The following is a 21,809-nucleotide window of genomic DNA, read 5'->3' as shown; positions in this document are numbered from 1 at the left end:
AGCTGCACAATGCTGGGTACTTCAGCTTATGTAAATGTATACATATAATTAACTCTATATCCATTGTTAATAAAGATCACAGGTTTTCTCAGTCATAGTCTGAAGTTCCGTGGCTTCTGGGTTGTAGCAGGGTCTAAGGCGAATGTATCACTAACGTTTCCGTTACCATCAGGGTAGCGTTACCTACTGAAGTTATTATACGTTCTCCTGCCTTTTAATACTCTCACCTAAGGGGAGTATTTCCTGATCAGATGCAGCTATGGGCAAATCATAGCCTTCCTTTTGTATTTTTGACCTGTTGATTTGGCCAATCGGGGCTGGGCTTCTGTGATTGGCTGGGGGTGATAAAAATTTAAGGCGTGAATGTTGGCATTAGACCATGTGATGAAAAGGGTTGGATTAAGTTCAATTACACCTCAATTCGGTGCGATGGCGACGTCACGTGCAGATTCTCCCGATAATTAAGCAAAATGCTGATTAGGTTACGCGTTTAGTCCGCGGACAGCCCAGCATAGGCGAAGAAGGCAAAGTCCCCAAGTTACTGACCCTACCCGAGATTGGAACACGCAGACTACAAGAGTAGGGCTCACAAAACTTGAAAACAGGTTACACGACACTGTACAATTACATTACTCGGTGAGTTGAAACACACTACACCGAGCCATGGAATGAATATCAGACTGCAAGAAGGTGAAAGAGACATCCGGCCCCTGCGCCGGTACGACTGGCGCGCACACGCCAGCTGCAAAGTGTGGGAACGACTTGGCCTGAGATCTGCGGCGTAATCGCACAGTGAACAATGATGGCTTTTTTAAACTTGTAAATATTTAAGACCTCATTTAATGTTGACAAATGGTTTAGAAATAATAATGAGTAAAATAATACATGATAAATATTAATGTTTGAAAATACCACAGCGGAGGGATACACACACACTCCCCAGTGGAGGGGTATACAGGCGACAGGTAATAGCAGCACAGTGGCTACTGACACGTTGACAGCATGGGCCGTTCGAGATGTCAAACACTTTGCACTATGCTACACGCACAGGCGAGTTCATTGCACAACTATTAAAAATTCAAATAGGCCAAAAATAAACATAAAATGCCACACAATATGTTTTTTTAGATTGCACATGAGCAAGTAAGTAACTTTTTTTAAAAAATAATTGTGAAAATGTAGGTTCATAACTTTTGGATTTGTAAATAGTTATACTTCAATAACAATAATAATAACCAGAAAATGGTATTTAACAGCCCTTTTAATTCAAATTCTGAACTGAATACAAAAACAAAACACCCTTCTGTGTGAACTAAATACAAAAACAAAATCACCCTTCTGTGTGAACTAAATACAAAAACAAAATCACCCTTCTGTGTGAACTAAATAAAAAAACAAAATCACCCTTCAGTGTGAACCAAATACAAAATTACCCTTCTGGCTTTTCAAAGGCTACCAAAGAAATTAGGAACTTGGCATGAGACCATAATAACATTGTTAATGACCAAAAGAAATAATGCACTATTAAATAAAAACTGCTTCAGGTAGTTACATGAACAGCAAGTGCTTGAAAATATCGATTGGATATTGTTGAAACAAAATTTCCTTCTAAAACTTCAAATAAACTAAAACTAGCATTCTTCATGCTGTATGTAACTAACAAAACAGAATAGTTTACATGCATAAGTTTTTGAAATTACTCTAAACCACTTCAAACAAAAAAAATTCCCAAATTCCTACAACACTGCATGGTTTAAAATATTAAGTACTCATACGTCAAAATCAGTTGGTGTAAACAAATTGTCTTTTACTCATTAACCAACTAAAAAAAAAGTTAATAATTTTTAATTAAAATGAATAGTGCACAGCAATTTAAACAAAATTTTATACTTGCAGATAGGAAAACAATATTTTGTGCATATGTAACATTCAACTCTCTCGAATGGCATTCTCAGCAAAAACACAGAAAATTGAATTGGGAGGTTGTTCACTTGAGAGTCATAGGAAAACCTAGTGAATAAGAGAGGAGCTCGTAATTTGAAACAAAAAACTGAAATACAGATGCAAAAATACAAAATACGACTAACGCCAGTCTGCAAACAAAAATAAAATAATCTTACAATAATCCCTGAAGGCTGCCTGGATTAGAAAAATAACTGATTAACTAGTTCTCAAGACCTTAGTTCTGAGCTATTGATGGAAGGTGGTTGAATGCGAGTCAAAATGACTGTTGTAAAATACTGTGTGTGCAAGCCGAGTTGGCTGTTGGCCCAACCTGTGATTTCTATGGTCTCTATGTAGCTATTAATGCTTTGCCTGAGGGTATTCATGTTGAGGCAGATGTATTTCACACTGAAGTAATTGCTTGCAGCTGGTTTATCAGGTTTGCTGAGGCACTGTTGTTAACACCATAGAAAAATGTTCAGCTGATCAGTACATATTTGAACAAAGTGGAAGGTTGATGAATGGCACAAGAGATGCAGTGATGGTTATGTAAGGGATAAGATCCCCTGATGGATTCTGCAGGAGAGCCCTTGGAATTTGTTCTAGAGTGCAATATTGTAAATCGTTACAAAGGTTAGGTGGTCATTTCAACATCAATGTGGATTATTTTGAGAACAAGTTTAGTGTGAATTGTTAGGAAAATAGCATCTTGCATGCAGAAATTGGAAATAGTGGGAAGTTTCTTGAAAGTTTTGTGGTATATAACAAGCAGTCTGATGTCTTGAGTTACTATCTTTGGTTTTGGTGCCAGAAATGGCTGTTTTTCTTGGTGGAAAAAGGACTCATTTTATGATAAAACCTTTACCATGTGGGCACAAAGATGAGCATTTTAAGCTGGCTGGCTCTCCAGTGTATGCCAATTTATTCATAGGCAAATTGGAACAGATTTCGTAAGCCAAAACAGACCAAGTAGAAAAAAATGAAATCTAGGTTATAAATACGTATGTAAATAATTTTGAAGCCCTTTTGTTACATCTATATACCAATTCACTTGTTTTAAACATATACAGGTCCAATTTTAATAAACCTTCAACCTTAAGATTTTTTGTTGGTATAATCAAGACCAAATTGGTTTTTCACATTCACATAAATACCTTGGTAACCAAACGAAGGTGTGTAGAATATGGAAACACTTTATCAGTGATAAAGATCATTCCTTACATAAACATAGTGACTGCTTTTCGTCCCTTCAAATTGTAAAGAAAGTGTTACCATAAACTTTTACATAGTTAAACTGCGATTATATAGGTATTCATAATGCCAATATGTAAAATTAAACTCGCTTCGCTCGAAAACTATCTAATGGTTAACGGAATGAGTACTTTGACAGTCATTAGCTAAATTTAAAACTATTTTTTATTCTTTTTGATTTTTTTTTCCAGCAAATGGTTTCAAGACAAAATATTTAATCAGCATATCATGCCCAAATTAATTATTATAAATATGAATGAAAAACTTATACATGTAAACAGTTTATCTCACAAAAAAAATTAACACACACAAGCAAACAAAAATCCGCATTGTTAATCCATCATAAATAATTAAATACATAAATCAACATATTACCATAAAATATGGGATAACAAGGTACAACAAGCAATGTATGGTCAAAAATGTGTTACATCTTTCTGCAGTAAGCATTATAACATTAACATCTGCAACCACAGTTACTCCTAAACAATGCACATAATTATCTTTTCAAAATCCCAATGTAACTAAAGCTCAGAAATGTGGCATTTTAAATTTATTGCCATTTTAATAGTGTTTATGACAAAGTATACCATATAATCACGAAAAACATTTGCCAAAAATAGTATTTGCATTGCAGAATAAATAAGAAATATCAGGAAATACACGACTAGTTATTAACAAGAAACCAACAGAAATTCTCTGAAATAATCTGTACATCCAGCTGCAAAATGGTTTAATAATTGTTAATTGGTTCAAATTATTTGAACTCTCAGCACAACAAAATCCCAAAACCAAAAAGATTATCCATTAATCTCCAAATTCATAAATATAAACCAGGCATTTACTGCACAGAGAAGATAGCACCACACAAATTTGGGTTAGTGGGGCCACTACCGGTTTTAAAAGGTCTTCCAATGAATGCACAATGTTTACAAAATATCCAGTTTTGAATGTTCTAATACTTTTTTATAATCTGTATGTGCTGGACATAATCACCTTTTTTTGATGCGAAGCATACAGTCTTGAACATACAAAAGAGCTATAATGCAAGCATTTCAAAGTTGAGTACCTATAAATCGCTGGACCAATTAGTCAACTTAAGAGCACCTTTAGTGAAAACTCAAAATGTAACTATAAAAAAAAAAAAAAATTCATTTTGGTATTTGTAAAAAAATTATCTCATACCTTATTTACCTGAATGCTAGACAAGGATTTTTCCCAAACTTCGTGCATACAATTAGTTATATTTATCTTACTTTGGGGTATCATGATATTCACATTTTGATAATTTTTCCTGCTTGCCACTAAAGTAAATGCAAAGCTATATCATAGACCATTTATTTAAGTGACTTTAGCAATAACTGTGACATAATTAAATAAGTAAACTTTACACACTATTTAAAAATGACAAAATATTGACCACACACATAACCTGTATCAGCTGCCATGTTGTTTTTTTTTATAAATTTCATAGATAAATACGAGATGAAAAGTTAAGCAAAAAAAGATAAAAAGTGAATACAAATCCATTTTGTGCTTTCTATAGTTATTTCAAAGAACAATGTTCTGTAGAGGTGTTGCAGTCTTGCCGAGTATCTTTATATCTATGACAGCACCTAAGTGCTAGTGAAAATTAACAAAAAGCTCTTAGGAAGTAGGAAGAAATTTTCTGATTCTCAACATTAATTCAATTTTATAGTTTAGAAACAAAAGAAAGCAATAATTTTTTTATTAGCAAAGTAATTGCATTTAATATTAAAGTATTAATTTGGTGGCATATGAAAGTAAGGATAGAAATGCCAATGAAACTAGCCAGCTTCATTTTAATTGGTTTTGTGTTTAAATTTTGGCTGTTTCAATATAAAATATTTCAACAAATTTCCATATATGAGACTCAAAATAATTTTCTACTGATTAAAGTCAAATGGTGGCCTCGTCTTGCATCTGAGTAGTCTTTTATTCAGGTAAATAAGATAGCTTGTAGTATTTGTAATTACATTATTAAAAGTGAAAATTCCTATAAAATAAACTATTTTGTAACTAGATAATACTGTGTAAGATATTAGAGAAAAATCCATAACTGATGAAAGAATTTTAAAATAAATTCTCATAATTTTTCAATAAAATGGTGAATGAAAACCTTGATATATTTATTTATTTGCTGTAACATACACAAACATAAAAGATTTCAACTACAGGGCAGAGCAGAAGCCATACTGGGTTGCATGACAGGCAGACCTTTGACTAACAAAATGTGCTTACCATTGAAAAAGTCTTATAGACCATAGGTGTATTGGACATTTTAGACTACGTTTGGTATCCTTATCAGCATTTCATAAGTTATCCTTTACAATTGTTTTGAAAGTGTGTCCCTGCAAATTTTATTCATAATAATCTTACCTGTATACTAGTATCACATTTCACCATTGAACACACTGCAACTATGATAAAAAAAAGACACATTTAAATGAAAAAGCAAAAGATAACAATTTTTTAATTATGAACTATGTTTGATGTACTATTGAATAGCTAACATGTATGCTTCATTCTGAATACAAACAAATAATTGTGCATCCTGAAAAATGTGTATTCATGTTAGATAACTTGTAGAGAATTATTTGGAAACACTTTAATTGTATAAAAGTACTACAATGCATAAATTTTTCCAAATAAAGCTTGTTTTTTTGTGCCACACTGGTTGATTGCACAATATACTTAATTATTTTTAACATGCAAGGCTAATACACAAATACAGTACAACTTTGTCACATTCATGTAAAAAAAACCTGGAAAACAATAGTAGCAGACATACATACTATGCATAAATAAACGCCTGAACTTTTCAAACAGCATAGACATTTTTCAAGCTGAGCACATGCCCACTAAAATTTTCTACAACAAGCAAAAAGTGCAAGACCCATGTTACTGGATCAGGCAATCAATATTAAGTATATAAGGAACAAAATAGGAATACTTTTTTTTTCCCCTTTAGATAAATTATAATAAAATTACCATGCACTACTTACAGGTTTCCCACAGAAAGTTACTCCTGCAAATCGGGGTGAAATGGAAGGGAGATAATCTAATGCACCAATTAAATGATTTGCAAGGAAGTCTTGAAAACAAGCCTCTCATAATGAAAAGCACGATAGCTCTCATAGCTGAATACGGGGTTGACACACTTGGCAAGATCTAGAACTTAGAAGTATTTTAAAATTTAAAATTAGCACACTTTTTTGTTAAAAGGAAATTTGTTGTAATTCTGGATACAATAAAACATTGGTTGACATGTAATTTAATGCCAATGAATGTAAATATAAACAACATATTTAACTCTGGTAAGGAGTGGCCTCCAACTAACACAAATTTGAGACAATGTCCCCACAAGTCACGAAAGAGAGGTTAAGGTGACCGTCAAAATAGGAAGAATGCCACAGTCAACCAGGAGGAAGGTAGAACCCAAGTTACTGGGATCAGCTAAAATGCACCAAACATAATTATAAATGATTGTGACAAAATGTTTTGCCTGTTTCTTTCCCATATCTCTGTTTCCATTTCCAAGAAAGAACCCCAAATTACAGCAATATATTTTAATTGTTAGGCATAGCAAATAAATATTTGACCATATTCTCAAAGTTGATTTTTATTTTTATGCAAAAATAGTGACTTCTTATTTCCACATGACTATATAGTTGTAATTTTAAAGCAAAACAACAAGGAAAGCTTTTTCTACTTCTTGCCCAAGAAGATAAACAAGCCATACCCATGCAAGTGCTAGTAAGATAAACAATGACTATGGCTGTTTCCAAATATGTACCTTCTTAAAGGACCCTTGAAAAAGCAACAGATGGCAACCATTTATGTCAACCTTCTGAATAGTTGCACAGATTCTAACAGAATCACTGTTGTTGCTTTTCGCAAAAGGACAAGTTGCTCGCATCCTTACAGGCATTCTTGTGCTCTTTCAGAGGCTTGTGGTGTTCTATTTAGTAGAAATGTGATGATATAGCTGAGCCACCTAACTGCTGTCCCCATTCTCATTTATTATTGTGAACTGATAAATCTGAATGCAAACAAATTAAATAATGCTTGAAAATTGCTAGCAAATAATTCTATAAACACAAAAAAATTACTGCTGAAAATGTACTTCCTGTTTGATACACCAGGTTGTGTTAACGTTGCAAGAATTCAGACATCCTTTCAAGACTAGTTTCTGTATTAAAGGATCCTTTGGTTAACGCTGCATCAGTCAAGGATGCCTCCTTACTATTTGGAAACAGCCTTCAAGACACAAAATTTCCTTTGGTTACTTTCATGAAAGAAAGGAGACTACACATACATAGATTTGGAAAATAACACAGATTGTTGTTCAAGTACCAAACAATTTTGATTTATGACACTACATCTAATTATAGTTCAAGTTTGCTCTCTCAATCTACTTTTTTTTAAATCACAGCCAAAATTGCACTTATGTTCAGTCCGTGCACTAATACCCGTATTCATACATTTTAAATGTATGAATTGAAAAGAAATTGTGAAAACATGTTTGACCAAACACAGAAAAATCACACTTAGGAAACATTTTAAGGTTCTTTAACCTCAAAATAATGAAAGATAAATGCAAGAACTTACTGAAAAGGAATATCTTTCACCTTTTCTTCAAAATAGAAAATTAAGATAGAGACACTACATCTTAAAACTAATATTTAACTAGAGATGAGAATACTACGGATATAATCAACTGCATTATTGATAACATACTCAACAGGACAGTGAATTGATAGTTATAGTAATAATAACACACAGTTTTATAAAATTTAAAAATAACTCATCTTAGATTGGACCAACTAAGGAATGTGAGTACAAAACTAAACTCAGTAAACTAACACACCTGTATGGGACCCAAACAGCAACTTTTCTTCATACAGCTTCTACAAATTAATATTGACCTTCAGGGATCGCAGCCTTGTTACATTTTTACACATACACCAAACAAATATGTGGGGAAGAAAAATAATAGAAATGTTTGTTATAGTTACATGAAATGCCAACAATCATTTCTAAAAAATTTGAATTATTACTGCTTAACTTAAGATTTTCCGCTGAAAATACTCCTACAATGCAATCTTCGTTGCAATTACTTCTAAGGCACCACAATACTGTTTCAAATACATATATTTGTAGGTTAGTCACAAACAAAAAGTTACCTACACAAAAAATTTAAAAATATCTATAGGCTACTCAGAACAATAAATTAAAAACCACTGTTTGAGACAAGATATTGCCATACTGAAATACAAATTATTAACTGTTACTATAGCCAAATTTAATATTTTTGTTAAAAATATTAACAACAATAAGTGGCAAGAAATATAAATCATTTTATAGTTTCATGAACAACAGAATTAAAACTGTTTTTGTAGAGTTATAACATAGGCATTTAGAAAACACCAGATAAAAATCACAAATTTCTTCAACAATATTTTAAATACAGTATCTCATCTCTAGTTACAGGAAAAATCATAACTGTGAAAGTACAGAACAAGAAGAAGGTTAAACAAAAATACAGTATACAGGAAACATGAAAGAACATTACACGTGCAAGAGACTGAGTTGCACTTACAAGTAAAATTTACGCAGCAAATTACACAGTCAATAAATAATGTTTGATGAAAACCTTATGGCACAAAAAGTACAAAGAATATGAAGAAAAAAAACCCCACTTGAATACAAGTCCTTAACATACATCTCTGCAACATGTTGTTCGTTAAAAATGACTTGCTTCAATGAAAATCTGGACAATATTAGGCATAAATTCAGTACAATATGAGAAAGTACAATATTGAGCAAGTGCAAGCCATTTCAAACCCAATATCGTTTGCTTGTCGTTTCCATCACTCATACTCGTTCATGTACTGAACCGGTGGCCTCCAATGGGTAAAATAGGTATAGCGATCTGCTTCTTGGCGTTCCGCACGAGGAGGAAATAGCTGGTCAACTATATCAGTCAAGTTTGCATAGCTGAAACATATATGCAAAAAAACCTCTCAACCAAGCAATTTATTACACACACAAATTTCTTTGACTACTAACAAAACAACAACTACATGGAAATTTTCTTCCTAACAAACATTATGGACTTGACCAATAATCAGATCAGTTGATTCACTTGAATCTACATTTATTCTGTAAAAACCGTTCACAGTTTGATAATGGTGCTCCTAATTTTCCAAGAGCCACTGTGGTTTACCGGTCAGATTACTGGTATCCCACCAAAGCAATCCTGGTTCGATTTCTGGTGGGGTCATTTTGGGATGCTACCATTTCTCTAGCCTATTCATTCTAAGTACACAGCACCCAATTAACATTAAAAGTCTTCAAATTTGGTATGAAGAAATCTTGCTGTCTCTTTCACTTTGAACGAACGTACAGCTTAAATAAATCAAACAATTTAACATTATACGTCCACTTAGTACATTCTTACTCTTATATACATTTGTGGCAACTGCAGCTTAATTTTCATTTAACAAACCCTTAGTAATACGACAAAAAATGATTGTAGTGGAAGGATTTTCTTTGATAGCGCTCTATCTCCCTGTAAAGAGTTATGTAAACTTGGGAGAGACAGAAAGTAAAAATAGCAGTGTATCTGGTTGGGAGGAACAGTTGTCTCTGCATTATCATCTTCTCTTATTGCTGGGTCACCAAAACATTAAAAATTTTCTATAGGGGATAAAATTGAAAACACGGGGGTGAGACTAAAGAAAAAAGTTACAAGATGCCACAGAACTTTATGTATGAGCTGCGAACAGTTTATAGGCCAATTAATACCCGCATTAATTTATAAAATGTTGTATAGTTTTCAAAACATGCATTTTTTAACCAAAAGTTTTAAATGGTGCATTGTTTTACAGAGTTAATAGTTAAGGTTATCAGATAAAATATTTTTTGCCTCTAGTCATGCAAAGAAAATTCCCCCCCCCCCCCAAAAAAAGTATAGCATGCTTTTTATTTTCAATTAATATTAAAATTAGAGTTATTCAGGATTGCATTAAAAAAAAAAACAGAATAGTTTAGTATTAGTATAATATGAAAAACTCAAGTCTCAGCAGGGTTGGGAAAAAAAACTTTTTTTTTTGTTTTTGTTTGTTTAAACCAGCCCTTTTTTATTACATTAGTTATTTTGGTTTTCAGCAAGTTCAAACGGAAGCCATACAACATCCCACTTTTAATTAGTATATAATTTTTTGTTCCTGAAAATCACAAGAAACATTAATGAGCAAACTATAGTTGATATTAGAGTGGAATTAGACCTTTCATTAAAATTGATTAAGATATTCCATTTAAATATACATTATTTAAAATAACATTTTTTTTTATAAAAACCACTTGGTTTTATATCGTGGTTTAAATCAGCCAACCCTGAGTCTCCGTATCTGATAATTTTGTGCAGCGTAGGGATTTTAAAACTTAAAAATATATATACCTGTAACTTAAAAAAACACTACCTATGACACTTTAAATTCAGAAAAATTAGTTAGCCTATAAACCACCCTCTGCTTGATGTTGAGCCAGGGACACCTGTTAATAACACAATATAGTATCCAAGATTTAAGAGGTTTTTTTATTTAACATATGTGTATGGAAAAAGAAGATACACTCTCACTCTTTTCACAATAACATGAGACTTTTTTGATCAGTCTTCAGTAATCATTCAGACTTTGACCCCCTCATTATTGTCACCAGACTTAATAATAGTATATATTTCTTTTATTTTTATTCTATCATATTACCATCTGCGAAAGTCTATATGTTCACTGAACTGCCGAAAATTTCTCACCTCATTCTGAACAGAGTGTAGTAAAAGTTCGGCTAGTTTTTTCTCCCAATGCCCGCATGCTTGTGTGAAGGGCACGTTTTTGGGACATGGGTTGATCCTTTATTTTTTGTTAACTAGGCAAAGAAATAATTGCCTGAGCTGTCAAAAGATAAACCCAGTGTGTAACATCTACCAGAAAAATTCTGACAGATCCCATGTATTTTTCACAGGTTAAGTCATTCCCTTGAAAAAACTGCAATTAGCAGACACAGCAGATGTTATTCATTCCCCAATAGACTGCGTTAAAATCAACTTTTAATGTATTCTGCTCCACTTCTTCTGAATCTTAGAAGTTGTTTTAACTTTCCCCGAAGACAAAGTCAAAGAAAATTAGTCTAATTCGACTTGAAATTTCCAAAGCTTGGCACACCACTATAAAATAGTAAGTGAATGTGCAATAAAAAAGTTTAATAGTTTACTATAAACATACTTATAAATACTTTAAAATTATATGGACCCACGCTAAAATAGAACACATTTGTATTATTGCTACACAGTGGAAAATAGCATTCATAATTCATTTCCTGACTTTTTGTACCTTTTTAACTTGTAGAATAAAAGCAAGTGTTAAAATTATGAATGTTTTAGTAATAAAATAAAGGTGTCAAAAACTAGTAAAACTGAAAAAACTGCATAACAGTACATTGACGGGTTTCAAAGTATTTCAACTCACTTAAATTAGTAAAAAAAATACCTTCTTCCAGACGTGGCCAAAGTGACTCAATTGATGGCAAATAAAACATGCTGCTACAAATATTTCACACACTTACTTTTGCAAAAACATAAGTAAAAGGAAGCTCCCATCAATTTCGCAGTGACTCAACTTTTGCGTCTATTGCACTTGCTTCAGAACGAGCCAAATCCAACACTCGAGCCTTCTTCAACTGCAATTACTTGATCTCCTCTTCAACTCTTCTTTTTCTGCCTTCTTCTTGTCTGTAGCTTCCTTTTCTTTTTGTTTTGTTTGCAGGGCTTCCTTACACCTACAACTAGCATTTCTTACATACTGTAACATGGACTTGGTGATATCAACATGCTCTACACCTCCAGAACGTTGAACAAAGTCGTACATCTGTCTTTGTGCGATCAGTATTGCTTCCTGCAAGTTTTCAGTCAGCAAATTAGAATTTACTGAAAATCCTCTTTCCAATGATGCATTTCCATGGGAAAGTAGGTACCAACATCATCCTCACAAACTTTAGAAAGCCTTTTTTGGCAGCAATTGTATATGCCTTAAGAAAGAGCATCCACAAGTGATCAAGGCGCCAATCTTCTCGAGAAAAAGACGAGAACAGTGCTTCAGAATCTTGCGAGGAACATACCAACTGATATGATCACTCAATGTTATCAGCTTCTTGTCCTTATAGCCACTTGTTTTGAAGACAACATTCTAAACTGTAATTCACACACTGTTTCCTCACAACCGAATTTAAAGCCACAGACGGACATAAGCAGAAAATTCCCTTGGTAAGTTTGTACTTCAGCGGACTTTTGTCTTGAAGTTTTTTTACCATAACCTTTAGACAAGTCCTAACATCATTTTTCAGTAACAGGACAGAAAGCACATGCTGCAGTACGTACGTCAGCAGGATAACAGACTAGCTAGAACCAGTTTGTATCACATGATTTAACGCCACTTCCGAATCCGATGGTAAATAAAAGAAAATGGACGTGGAAACTGTTCGTTATTTTCCATTCAAAAATAAAAAATGGGGCACGATTCACTTGATGCTACGTCAAAGCAAGCAGATCAATAAAGAAAAAACGTATTGCCAACTACAACCTACCAAACAAAAAATCCCTGATTTTTCCCTGATTACAATATTCCCTGATTTTTCCAGGTTTTCCAGGTTTTCCAGGGTCAGTAGACACCCTGCATAAATAACATTTTGAGATTAAACAACCTAAAATTAAATTAAATTAAAGTGTAAAAGCGTTCACTGGTCATGTTTACTGATGAGACCAGGATTGGTTCGAGTCTTGACACCATACTTTCAAGAGTATGCAGAACATTCTGGACGATGTCAGTAATCTATGCATGTTCAGCAAGTCCATTCATATGCTGGCAGAAGTGTTATGTTATAGGAAGGAATAAAACGGGAACGGCAGACCCATCTCATTTCCATTCAGGGTGCATTGAATGGCCCCCGATACATTCCACAGGTGCTACAATAATTTCAGTGGCATTTCCAAACTGCATTCAGCAATCATTTCACCCTAGCAGATGGCAATGGAAGACCTCACCATCATGGGGCAGTGTAACTGTATCTCCAAAGACACAATATCACATGAATAAATTTGCCTGTACAGTCCCCAGACATTAAGGGATTTGAGCATGCATGGGACATGCTGAAAGTGGCCATTTTAGTACATCCAAATCAACCGGACAATCTTCAGGAACTTACTGAAGTTGCAATAGAGGAGCGAGACAGTTTACCCAACGACACACTTGATGACCTCATTCAAAGCACGCAACACAGGGTGGAAGAACTCATCCTTATGCGGAGTGGCCAACCCATGACTAAAGACTGCTAGCACCGTGCGATGAAGAGAGTTGTGTTGTTCTCTCAATTTGAATTCAGAGAATGCCTTTCGTTTTGCTTATTCAGTATATATTGTTCAAATTTTTGATTCAGAGGGAAATATGCTTATTTTGTTAAAAATGTATTGTAAAACCACCAAATGGCTGACTGTAAGAATCCAATAGTTGGAACCATGTTATACCTAACTTTTGTTCAGCAGTGTATATTAAATGGGCTAAAGCAAATACACAATGAAGGAAGCGAATAGTTAAAGAAAGAGTAAAATTTAGTGATGAGTCGAGTCACCCTATTTCAGCATCGAGTTGAGTTCGAGTTAAACAAAGAAATTTATCTTCGAGTCGAGCTCGAGTCGAACTCATAGAAATTTGTCTTCGAGTCGAACTCGAGCCGACGTCATGGAAATTTGTCGAGATGAGTCAAACTTAGCGAGGTTCAAGTGGCAGAATGATGAGCGAAATAAATATGTTAAGTATTTCTCAATATAATATATGTAATTAAATATGAAAACTTTGAATTATTGAAGGTTGCCCTACACATTTGATTTTTTGTATTTTTTTTTTAATCTTCATATGGACGCTTTAAGTGAAAATGCACATCCAAGTGACGAATAAAACGTGAATTTGGTGATGACTGAGTCTTGTAATTTTTTTTTCAGCACTTGCATTTAGCTGTCTGATGATCAAATTTTTCAAAAAATTCCCAAATCTCTGCTCTTGATTTCTATTCGTCACTTTGTGACGTCCCAGGCCGTACAAACATATCCATTCCACTAATACTAAACCGTTTATGATTAATACGACGCCGGCGACGCAAACTCAAATGTAAACATAAACTTCAACAGCCTCAATTTTACGTTCGGCCATGGGAAACTGGTTGGAGATTTCAATTATTGTTGATATCGATTTGACAAAGTGGCAACATTCCCTGGCTGTATGATGACTTACGTAGGCCATTGGCCAAGAGTTAAAATGGCGGCTATCTAGTGTTTAGTAGTAAATATTATTTACCTCCAAAGCTGCCCAAATATTAACGTGGTCTTGTTCATGACTGAATCTAGAGAACATTTTTTAATTCCGTTATAGTTAAATAAAGGTATTTTGTAGCAGTTATAAATATTAAGTGCATATTGAAGGATGGGATACACAGTTTGCGGTTATAAACGATCGAAAATAAATAATCTTCCGACTTCGTTTTCAAGGTTTTCAGTGTTGGATCAGAGGTTTTCCACTATGTAGGCCTAAATAATACATTTTATTTTATTTTAAAGTGCATGGTTTCGGATAAGTACCTTCACTATTGGAAATTGTGCAACATTATAGTCGAGCCAAAAACTAAACTTTGACGAGACTCGAGGACACGATCTTAATCAACTCGGTTTTCGAGTCGAGTTTAGTTTCGCCGGCTCTACTCGACTTGCTCGATTTTTCGAGTCTCGACCCATCACTAGTAAAATTCATAAAAAAGTAGGGGTGTGCAAACATTCAAAATTGCAAATATTAGTGCAAATCAAATATTTGATTCGATTCACATTCGAAACCAAATTAGGTATTTGAAAATTTCAAATATTCGAAAGTTTTTGAATGTATTCAAATATTACTTTTGTTTGACAAAACCTGTGATACAATAATATGTCGAACCTCGAGAAATCATTTTCCCGAGAGACTTAATGGAAGAAAAAAAAAAAACTGTAAGCAGACCTTTACTTACATCAAATTTTAGGTTAGGTAAATGGGCATGCTGAGAATAGTTAAAGACAATGTAGCGTGAAAATTATCATAAATGCTTACGATTAATATACAAACTTTACGTGATGTGTAGCATAATTAATTTATTATATCCAGTTGTCCTTAGCACAATTTTTGGGCAAGCCATGTGCCATATAAAAGTGTAAAACTATTTTAAACAATGCCAGCGCATCAGCTTTCAATAATAACCTTTAAAAACTAATGCACACATACTCTTTGATCACCATTCTATTAATTTTACTAATACAAATCTGGAGAATTTTTTTTTACGATAGAAAAGTAAATACAGCGGCCATCATGGCTTCAGCAAAAAAGAAAACGTGTCCGTTTGTGTTGATGGCCAGTAGAGCGGTCCATGGCCAGAGAATTGTGTTGTTAAAATTGCTCCAGCGCAATTGCTTTTTAAACTACCGAAAATGTTACGAAAATAATTAGATAAAATTAAAAAGACATGATAAACAAAATTCATTAAAAATTATTTTGCCTTAACACGTTTGATTCCATAAGACTGAGAACGGAATATTGACCATGCTTACGAGCAGTTGTAATAAACAACTCTTCGATATATCGATTGGTAATCGCTTGACTATTTACTGCGGAGAATAAAACTGATACATCGAAGATCTGTTTACTTTCATAAACTTTTTTTGCAGTTTTTAATTTTCAGAAGAAGAAGTAAGTTCAGAACGTTGTTTTTCTGCTTCTGGGAACATTGTCACTTCCAAGAGGCAATGCCTGGATCCAGAACATGTAAAGGAATTGGTCTTTTTGCACGGCAATTTACGTAATGTTGATGGCAAGGTGTAGGCTTGGCTTTTGATGAAGACATTTCTATACCACTGATTATGTTTTATTACTAAACCATTAGAAGAGAGATAAAATTTTATATGTTACTTGAGTAATAAAAATGTATTTAAAGCTAAAGAACATTACTCTTTTAAACAACAATTTATAATATGCCAAATTTTTACTGTAATTATTCAGATTTATACTTAGAACTTAATTAGAAAATATTCGCAAATATTTGTAATTATTTGATTTGCATTGAAAAAGTCACATTTGCACAGCCCTATAAAAAAGATTACAGTCAAACATCTATCTATCGTTTTTCAGGGGACCAACAAAAAAATTCAGTAAATGCGGACATTCAACAGATGTGGACTTCACTCTCAGAATTTTTAAAAAATATTTCAACCTCAAAATTAGTGTCAGAAATATATCAGTTACTTGTCATTAAAGTTAATCAGTTGAAAAATAAATAAAAATAGAAGTATTTTACTTAATTCAATTTACACTTGCAAAAAAAAAAACATACGCACAATAAATCTACATGGAAATTAAAGTCTTTTTCAATATCCTGAAGTCTGAAATATGTTTACTCATGTCATCAAATGTAGAGCTGTACTGAAGAAGCCGATTTTGCCAATATTTAGTTGAATCAGCATTTCTGCCGACTTCTGATACGCTTGTTAATTTTCGGCCGATATTACTGAAAAACGAGAGACTGCCACAACCTAAAAATTCACGATTACCCTTTTCACTTTTCGTAGTAGTACTGCATTCTTTCAGATCGCATTATTTCTTCGCAACATGTGCCAAACGTACATATAAAAATTTAATATCCTTTTTTTCAATAATGTTCTTTAATTTTAATATGTCATAAATAAATACATTACCGTCACGGTAAATATACATCTCGGTTGTTACTGTAACTGTAGTGCAAATGTGGTAGCTATCATGCTTCTGTAGTAATTATGGTATCGACAAAGAATCTTTAGTTCTTTTTATGGTAATTATCTTAGGATAACAATTGGGTTTGTATTGTAGTTATGGTACATCATCCATATTTCTTCGTACGTTGTTGTTCATTTGTCTTTTCTTCATATTTACCTGCTCCATTACTTGGCTGCAGATTTAAGATGATTTTTACTACTGTATACTATCGTTACTGTTTTTATGACGGTTTCTTTCTAAGAAATGGTTATTTCTGCAAAATCTTTATGGTTAAACGATCATCTATTATAATTTATAGTGACGGGACCACATATTTTGTACGATGAATGCGGACAAAACGATAATTCGAACATCGGTACAAGCGGACTTTTTTAACCTTAGTTGTATGGCAATTTTGCCGGGACCGTAGAAAGTATACGATAAACACGGACAATCGATACATGCGAGTTCGATAGATAGAGGTTTGACTGTATATGAATCATTTAAAACCCACTATTTATTGTAATTATACTAGAAATTTACCTTATTACATTTCAGAAATGTAATATTGTCTAATAATTAATTATCTTTTCACTTAAGTAATTGTGAAAAGACAAATTAAGTTTTTCCAACACTTTTAACATCACTGCTAAAATACACATGACACACAATTCCACTCTGTATGCGTATGTAAATGTGTTGTGTACTGTGAACCTGTCACAGTACCACATGATAATATTAGGTGCATGAAGTGTTCCTATTTGCATTAATTAGTAATGGAACCAGGTGGTCAAGTGATCAGATCAATTGCCTCCCACCAAGCCGTTCCAAATGGCATAACTCATACGTAACACAAATTTTGGAATGAACAATAATCTTAGATGTTTTACAAAAGGTCCCTATCCGATAATCAAGTGAAATACCAATATTTCAGGGTCCATTAATTAGCAAATAAAATAAATGTTACAGAACAATCTCAGAGAAATAAGGTATATATTACACACAAACTCACAAAAATATTTTTACTTACGATGATATTAAGACCTGCATCAATCCATGCCTTACTTCTCCACGACTATTGATGGTGAAAATTCTATCTTCTGGTATCCCAACCATTGAATATGTGAAACAATCCTGGAAGAAAAAAATATAAAAATATAAAAATTAAAATAAATATTATTATTACTAGTAGCAGAGATAAAATGCAATCAGTAAAAATAATGCTATAAAAAGTCAATAAATACAATTTTTGTACACACACTGAATACATCAGCTAGCTTTCTTATCTCCCATCTGCATTGGTTAGATATCCCTCTCAGTGCAACAGCATACAGTCCCACTATCCACTTTGCTCTCAGTTAGCACATTATGATGAGATTTTGTTCAGTAACAATTTTAAACTTCGAGATCCATAAACCTTAAATAACCTTCAGCAACCAGCCTGAAAATATGTATCAAATCAAAATAAATTCTACTTTTTTTCCCTATGTAATAAGAATATATAACTTAATTTTAAGAACAATTTAAATCTCATAGGCTTTTAATTTTCTGAAATTTTATCATGTTATGATAGTAAATTTATTTTGACCACCAATGAGCAACATTTTCTTGAATTTAAAAGTTTTTAAATATTTTCACAAGTTCTATCAATTCATTTCATTTTTTGAATCCACTGTCAGAAACACAGATACTTCTTAGCTTTTTGAAAATATCTTTAGAGGTGTTCTCTTGCATTTGTTCACAGCCCCATTTAGTACAAGTTCAAACATTTATACACCAAGATCTTGGAGCATTGAAAACACCAAAAATTACTTGAAATTATCAACAGAGAAGTTCATTGTTAAAACTTTGTCAGTGATTGATAATTTAAAGGATCAAATACTGTTAAACCCGATGCAAAGACGCAAAAAAACACATCTGTCTTCTATAAACTTTCAGCAGATAACATTAAAAAATTCCTCCAAAGCTATCAAGCTATTGCAAAATTGTAAATATTAATGATGGGTGGTTACCTGAAATAATTTTGGATCAATGACTACTTGAACAAGAACCAATAATTTATATAAATGAATTTGACACCTCTTAAGTTATAAATAGTACGACAAGTGACAACCAATGTACAGACAGCATACACACAGATGTAAAACCATTTGGTCCTTTACACTCCATTACCGCAACTGAACTTGTCAAAGCTGATGTTTGTACAACAGCTGATAGCGTAGTCAGACCAGTGCGTGAATCTCTTCTCCCCCTCGTATAGCTAACTGTATACCACAGTACATCTGTTAGAGTTGAAACAGACTTTGTGGCATCATGCCCAACATTTTTTTGCCTGTGGTGAGTTTGTGCTAACTGAAATTTTCAGACGTGCTATTCAAGACTGTGGCAGTAAATTTAACATTGCACTAAATGAATTGGCTCAATTTAAAAACTTGCTAAGTAGGGATTGGTGTATGTGGAAATTATTTTTTCAGCTTCCAGTTTGGCATCCCAAGTTACATTCTGCAAAAACATTAGGACATTTAAAAGCACTATGTGCATTCTTAATTTCAAAATTTTAGTTAATTTGCACTTTTCTTAAATTATTTCTGTGCAGTTTGTAATGTGACATTTTTAAGCTACATGCCATTACAAGAGCTGGTGAATTTATGTGTATGTCTATCAAGCGACTTCCGCATTATTCAAAATGGAATGATTTTAACATTTTAAATTTCACGACAGCGTACAAAATTACACTACCTATTAGCTTTGGTTGAAGATTTTTCCCCTATGTTTCCATCCTTTATCAGCGTGTCAAAATGGCATAAAAATTATTTTAAAATTTTATTATTTTATTTTAAAATTATTTTATTATCTGAACCATGTTAAGAAAAGTCTCTGTTTCTCTTGAGGAAATGTTATAATTTTCAATAAGATCTGATCTAGCAGCAGTCAGCATGCATCTTTAATTTTTTTAACACTAGAAAATAATTTTTTGTATGATGAAATATTTACATCTAATTTCCCAAGTCTATAAAAACTAGTAGAAAATGCATTTGTTTCAAAACATAGCTACTGGTAAACATAATATTTAAACCATCCTGTTCAGTTAAGTTAGATCAGACAAGTTGTTACATAATGATTCCACAACAAAACTAGAAACTTTATTATTCTTATATACAAAATTTTGTCAAATCAGTAGTAGCCAACATGTTAAATCACTAGGCCTTAAAACTAAGGCTTAGATATAGGGCTGTTCTGATGCCTCCTTTTCCGATAACAATTTCAGAAACCCAGATACCATAACAATACCCTGATACACACCACTAATACCTTAATCTAATATCGACATTTAAAATTATTCGCCACACTAGATGAATGAATAATTGAAACAAAACATTTTTACAAAATATATTCAGAATTTTTGTTTTAAATCTAAATTTAAAGCACATTTTTTCCCTTTTTTTTTTTCCTTCCTTAGGCGGGTTTTATTGTAGGCAGTTTGAGCAGTTGTGATGAATCCTCTTAAGATTGCGCGTTTAAACAGAGGCTATCTTATTTCAGAATGTCTTGCATCTAGTTTGTTTTATAATATTCAGGTGGATATAAAATTAAAAACCATTACCAACCGTAACCAGGGTGGCCACCCATTTGACATTTTGAAATTCCTGGTTTTTTCCAGGTTTTCTCAACTCACTGAAATTGCATGGCAACAAACTTGAAAATTATAAATCACAACAAACAATGGCTGTAAAATATTTTTAACGCCGTAAAATTATTGAACTACATAGGAATTATTACAATTAGGTATATACACTTAGAAGATAACAGGAAATGGACAACTTACTTGTTACTTTCTTTTCATTGAAATCTCATCTTCAATTAATGCAGCTGCTTTTGCTGCATCTGCTAGCAGTTTAGCCTTCTTGGCTTCCAATTCCTTAATTTCTAAGGCTTTCCTTTTCTTTTCTTGGATAGCAACTGACTCTTCATGCTTTTGTTTTCGCTTGATTTCTGAGAGTTCCACATATTTCGCATGAGCATTCCGGCACGAATGGATAAGACTTTTATCAATTAGAACTTTTCCTATGCCCCCTAAAATTGATACAGAATCATACACCTGTCTTAATGCTATCAGGCTCTCTTCATGTTGATTTTCAACAAGGCATTCTGCATTTACTGAAAAGCCCCTTTCCACCGATGCATTTCCATGGGACATAATCAGCATCATTTTAACCAACAATGTAAGATTTGGTGAAAGCTTATCAACATCAACCACTTGCATCCAAAATTTATCCAACCTTACTTCATTTCTTCTGTACGATTTTACAGATTCCAGCAGATATGGTAACTTGCATAGCTCCCTAAATTCACTTTTTATTTTGTCTGCTAACAAACCAGCCATCCACCTCTTCTCAACAAGTGCTTCTAAAAGTTTTTGCATCCTGTGTTGAGCTAATGTGGGACTAGCACAAATTACTGCTGGATCCAAGCAGGATACATTCTTTGATAACCTAAATGAGAGAGGCGACTTAGAAAGAATCTTTTGTACAAATGATTTGTAGAATTTGACACAATCATGTTTGAAATGAAGAATATCTACTTCTTTCACATGTAATTTAGAGTTCTTTAATGCATCTTTTGTGGAAAATCCCAAGTCAACATTCTTTGCAAATATAAGATTGTCACTGAGTGTTAGATCTATCTTCGTGATATCTTTGTTCTCAATTATATCTCCTTTCACAAACCTTTCCA

The 21,809-nt window shown here is 33.1% G+C and overlaps 1 protein-coding gene across 7 annotated transcripts in view; it reads right to left on the bottom strand.

Moving 5' to 3' along the window:
- Positions 1–1,243: 1,243 nt before the first annotated feature.
- LOC134529087 (phosphatidate phosphatase LPIN1) overlaps positions 1,244–21,809 on the bottom strand; it is a 94,006-nt gene continuing 73,440 nt past the window's right edge. For all 7 annotated transcript variants that reach the window (XM_063362798.1, XM_063362799.1, XM_063362800.1 and 4 more), the window contains 2 exons: positions 18,106–18,209; positions 1,244–9,216 (listed from right to left, as the gene is read on the bottom strand). In XM_063362798.1, coding sequence (XP_063218868.1) covers positions 9,090–9,216; positions 18,106–18,209 — 231 coding nt within the window. In that variant the 3' untranslated portion in view covers positions 1,244–9,089. The remainder of the gene's footprint in view (positions 9,217–18,105; positions 18,210–21,809) is intronic.

Source organism: Bacillus rossius, chromosome 2, assembly GCF_032445375.1.
Source record: "Bacillus rossius redtenbacheri isolate Brsri chromosome 2, Brsri_v3, whole genome shotgun sequence".
In the NCBI taxonomy this organism is placed as follows: Eukaryota; Metazoa; Arthropoda; class Insecta; order Phasmatodea; family Bacillidae; genus Bacillus; species Bacillus rossius.
The sequence above is the reverse complement of the archived record's forward strand: the minus strand, read 5'-3'. Positions and strand labels throughout refer to the sequence as shown.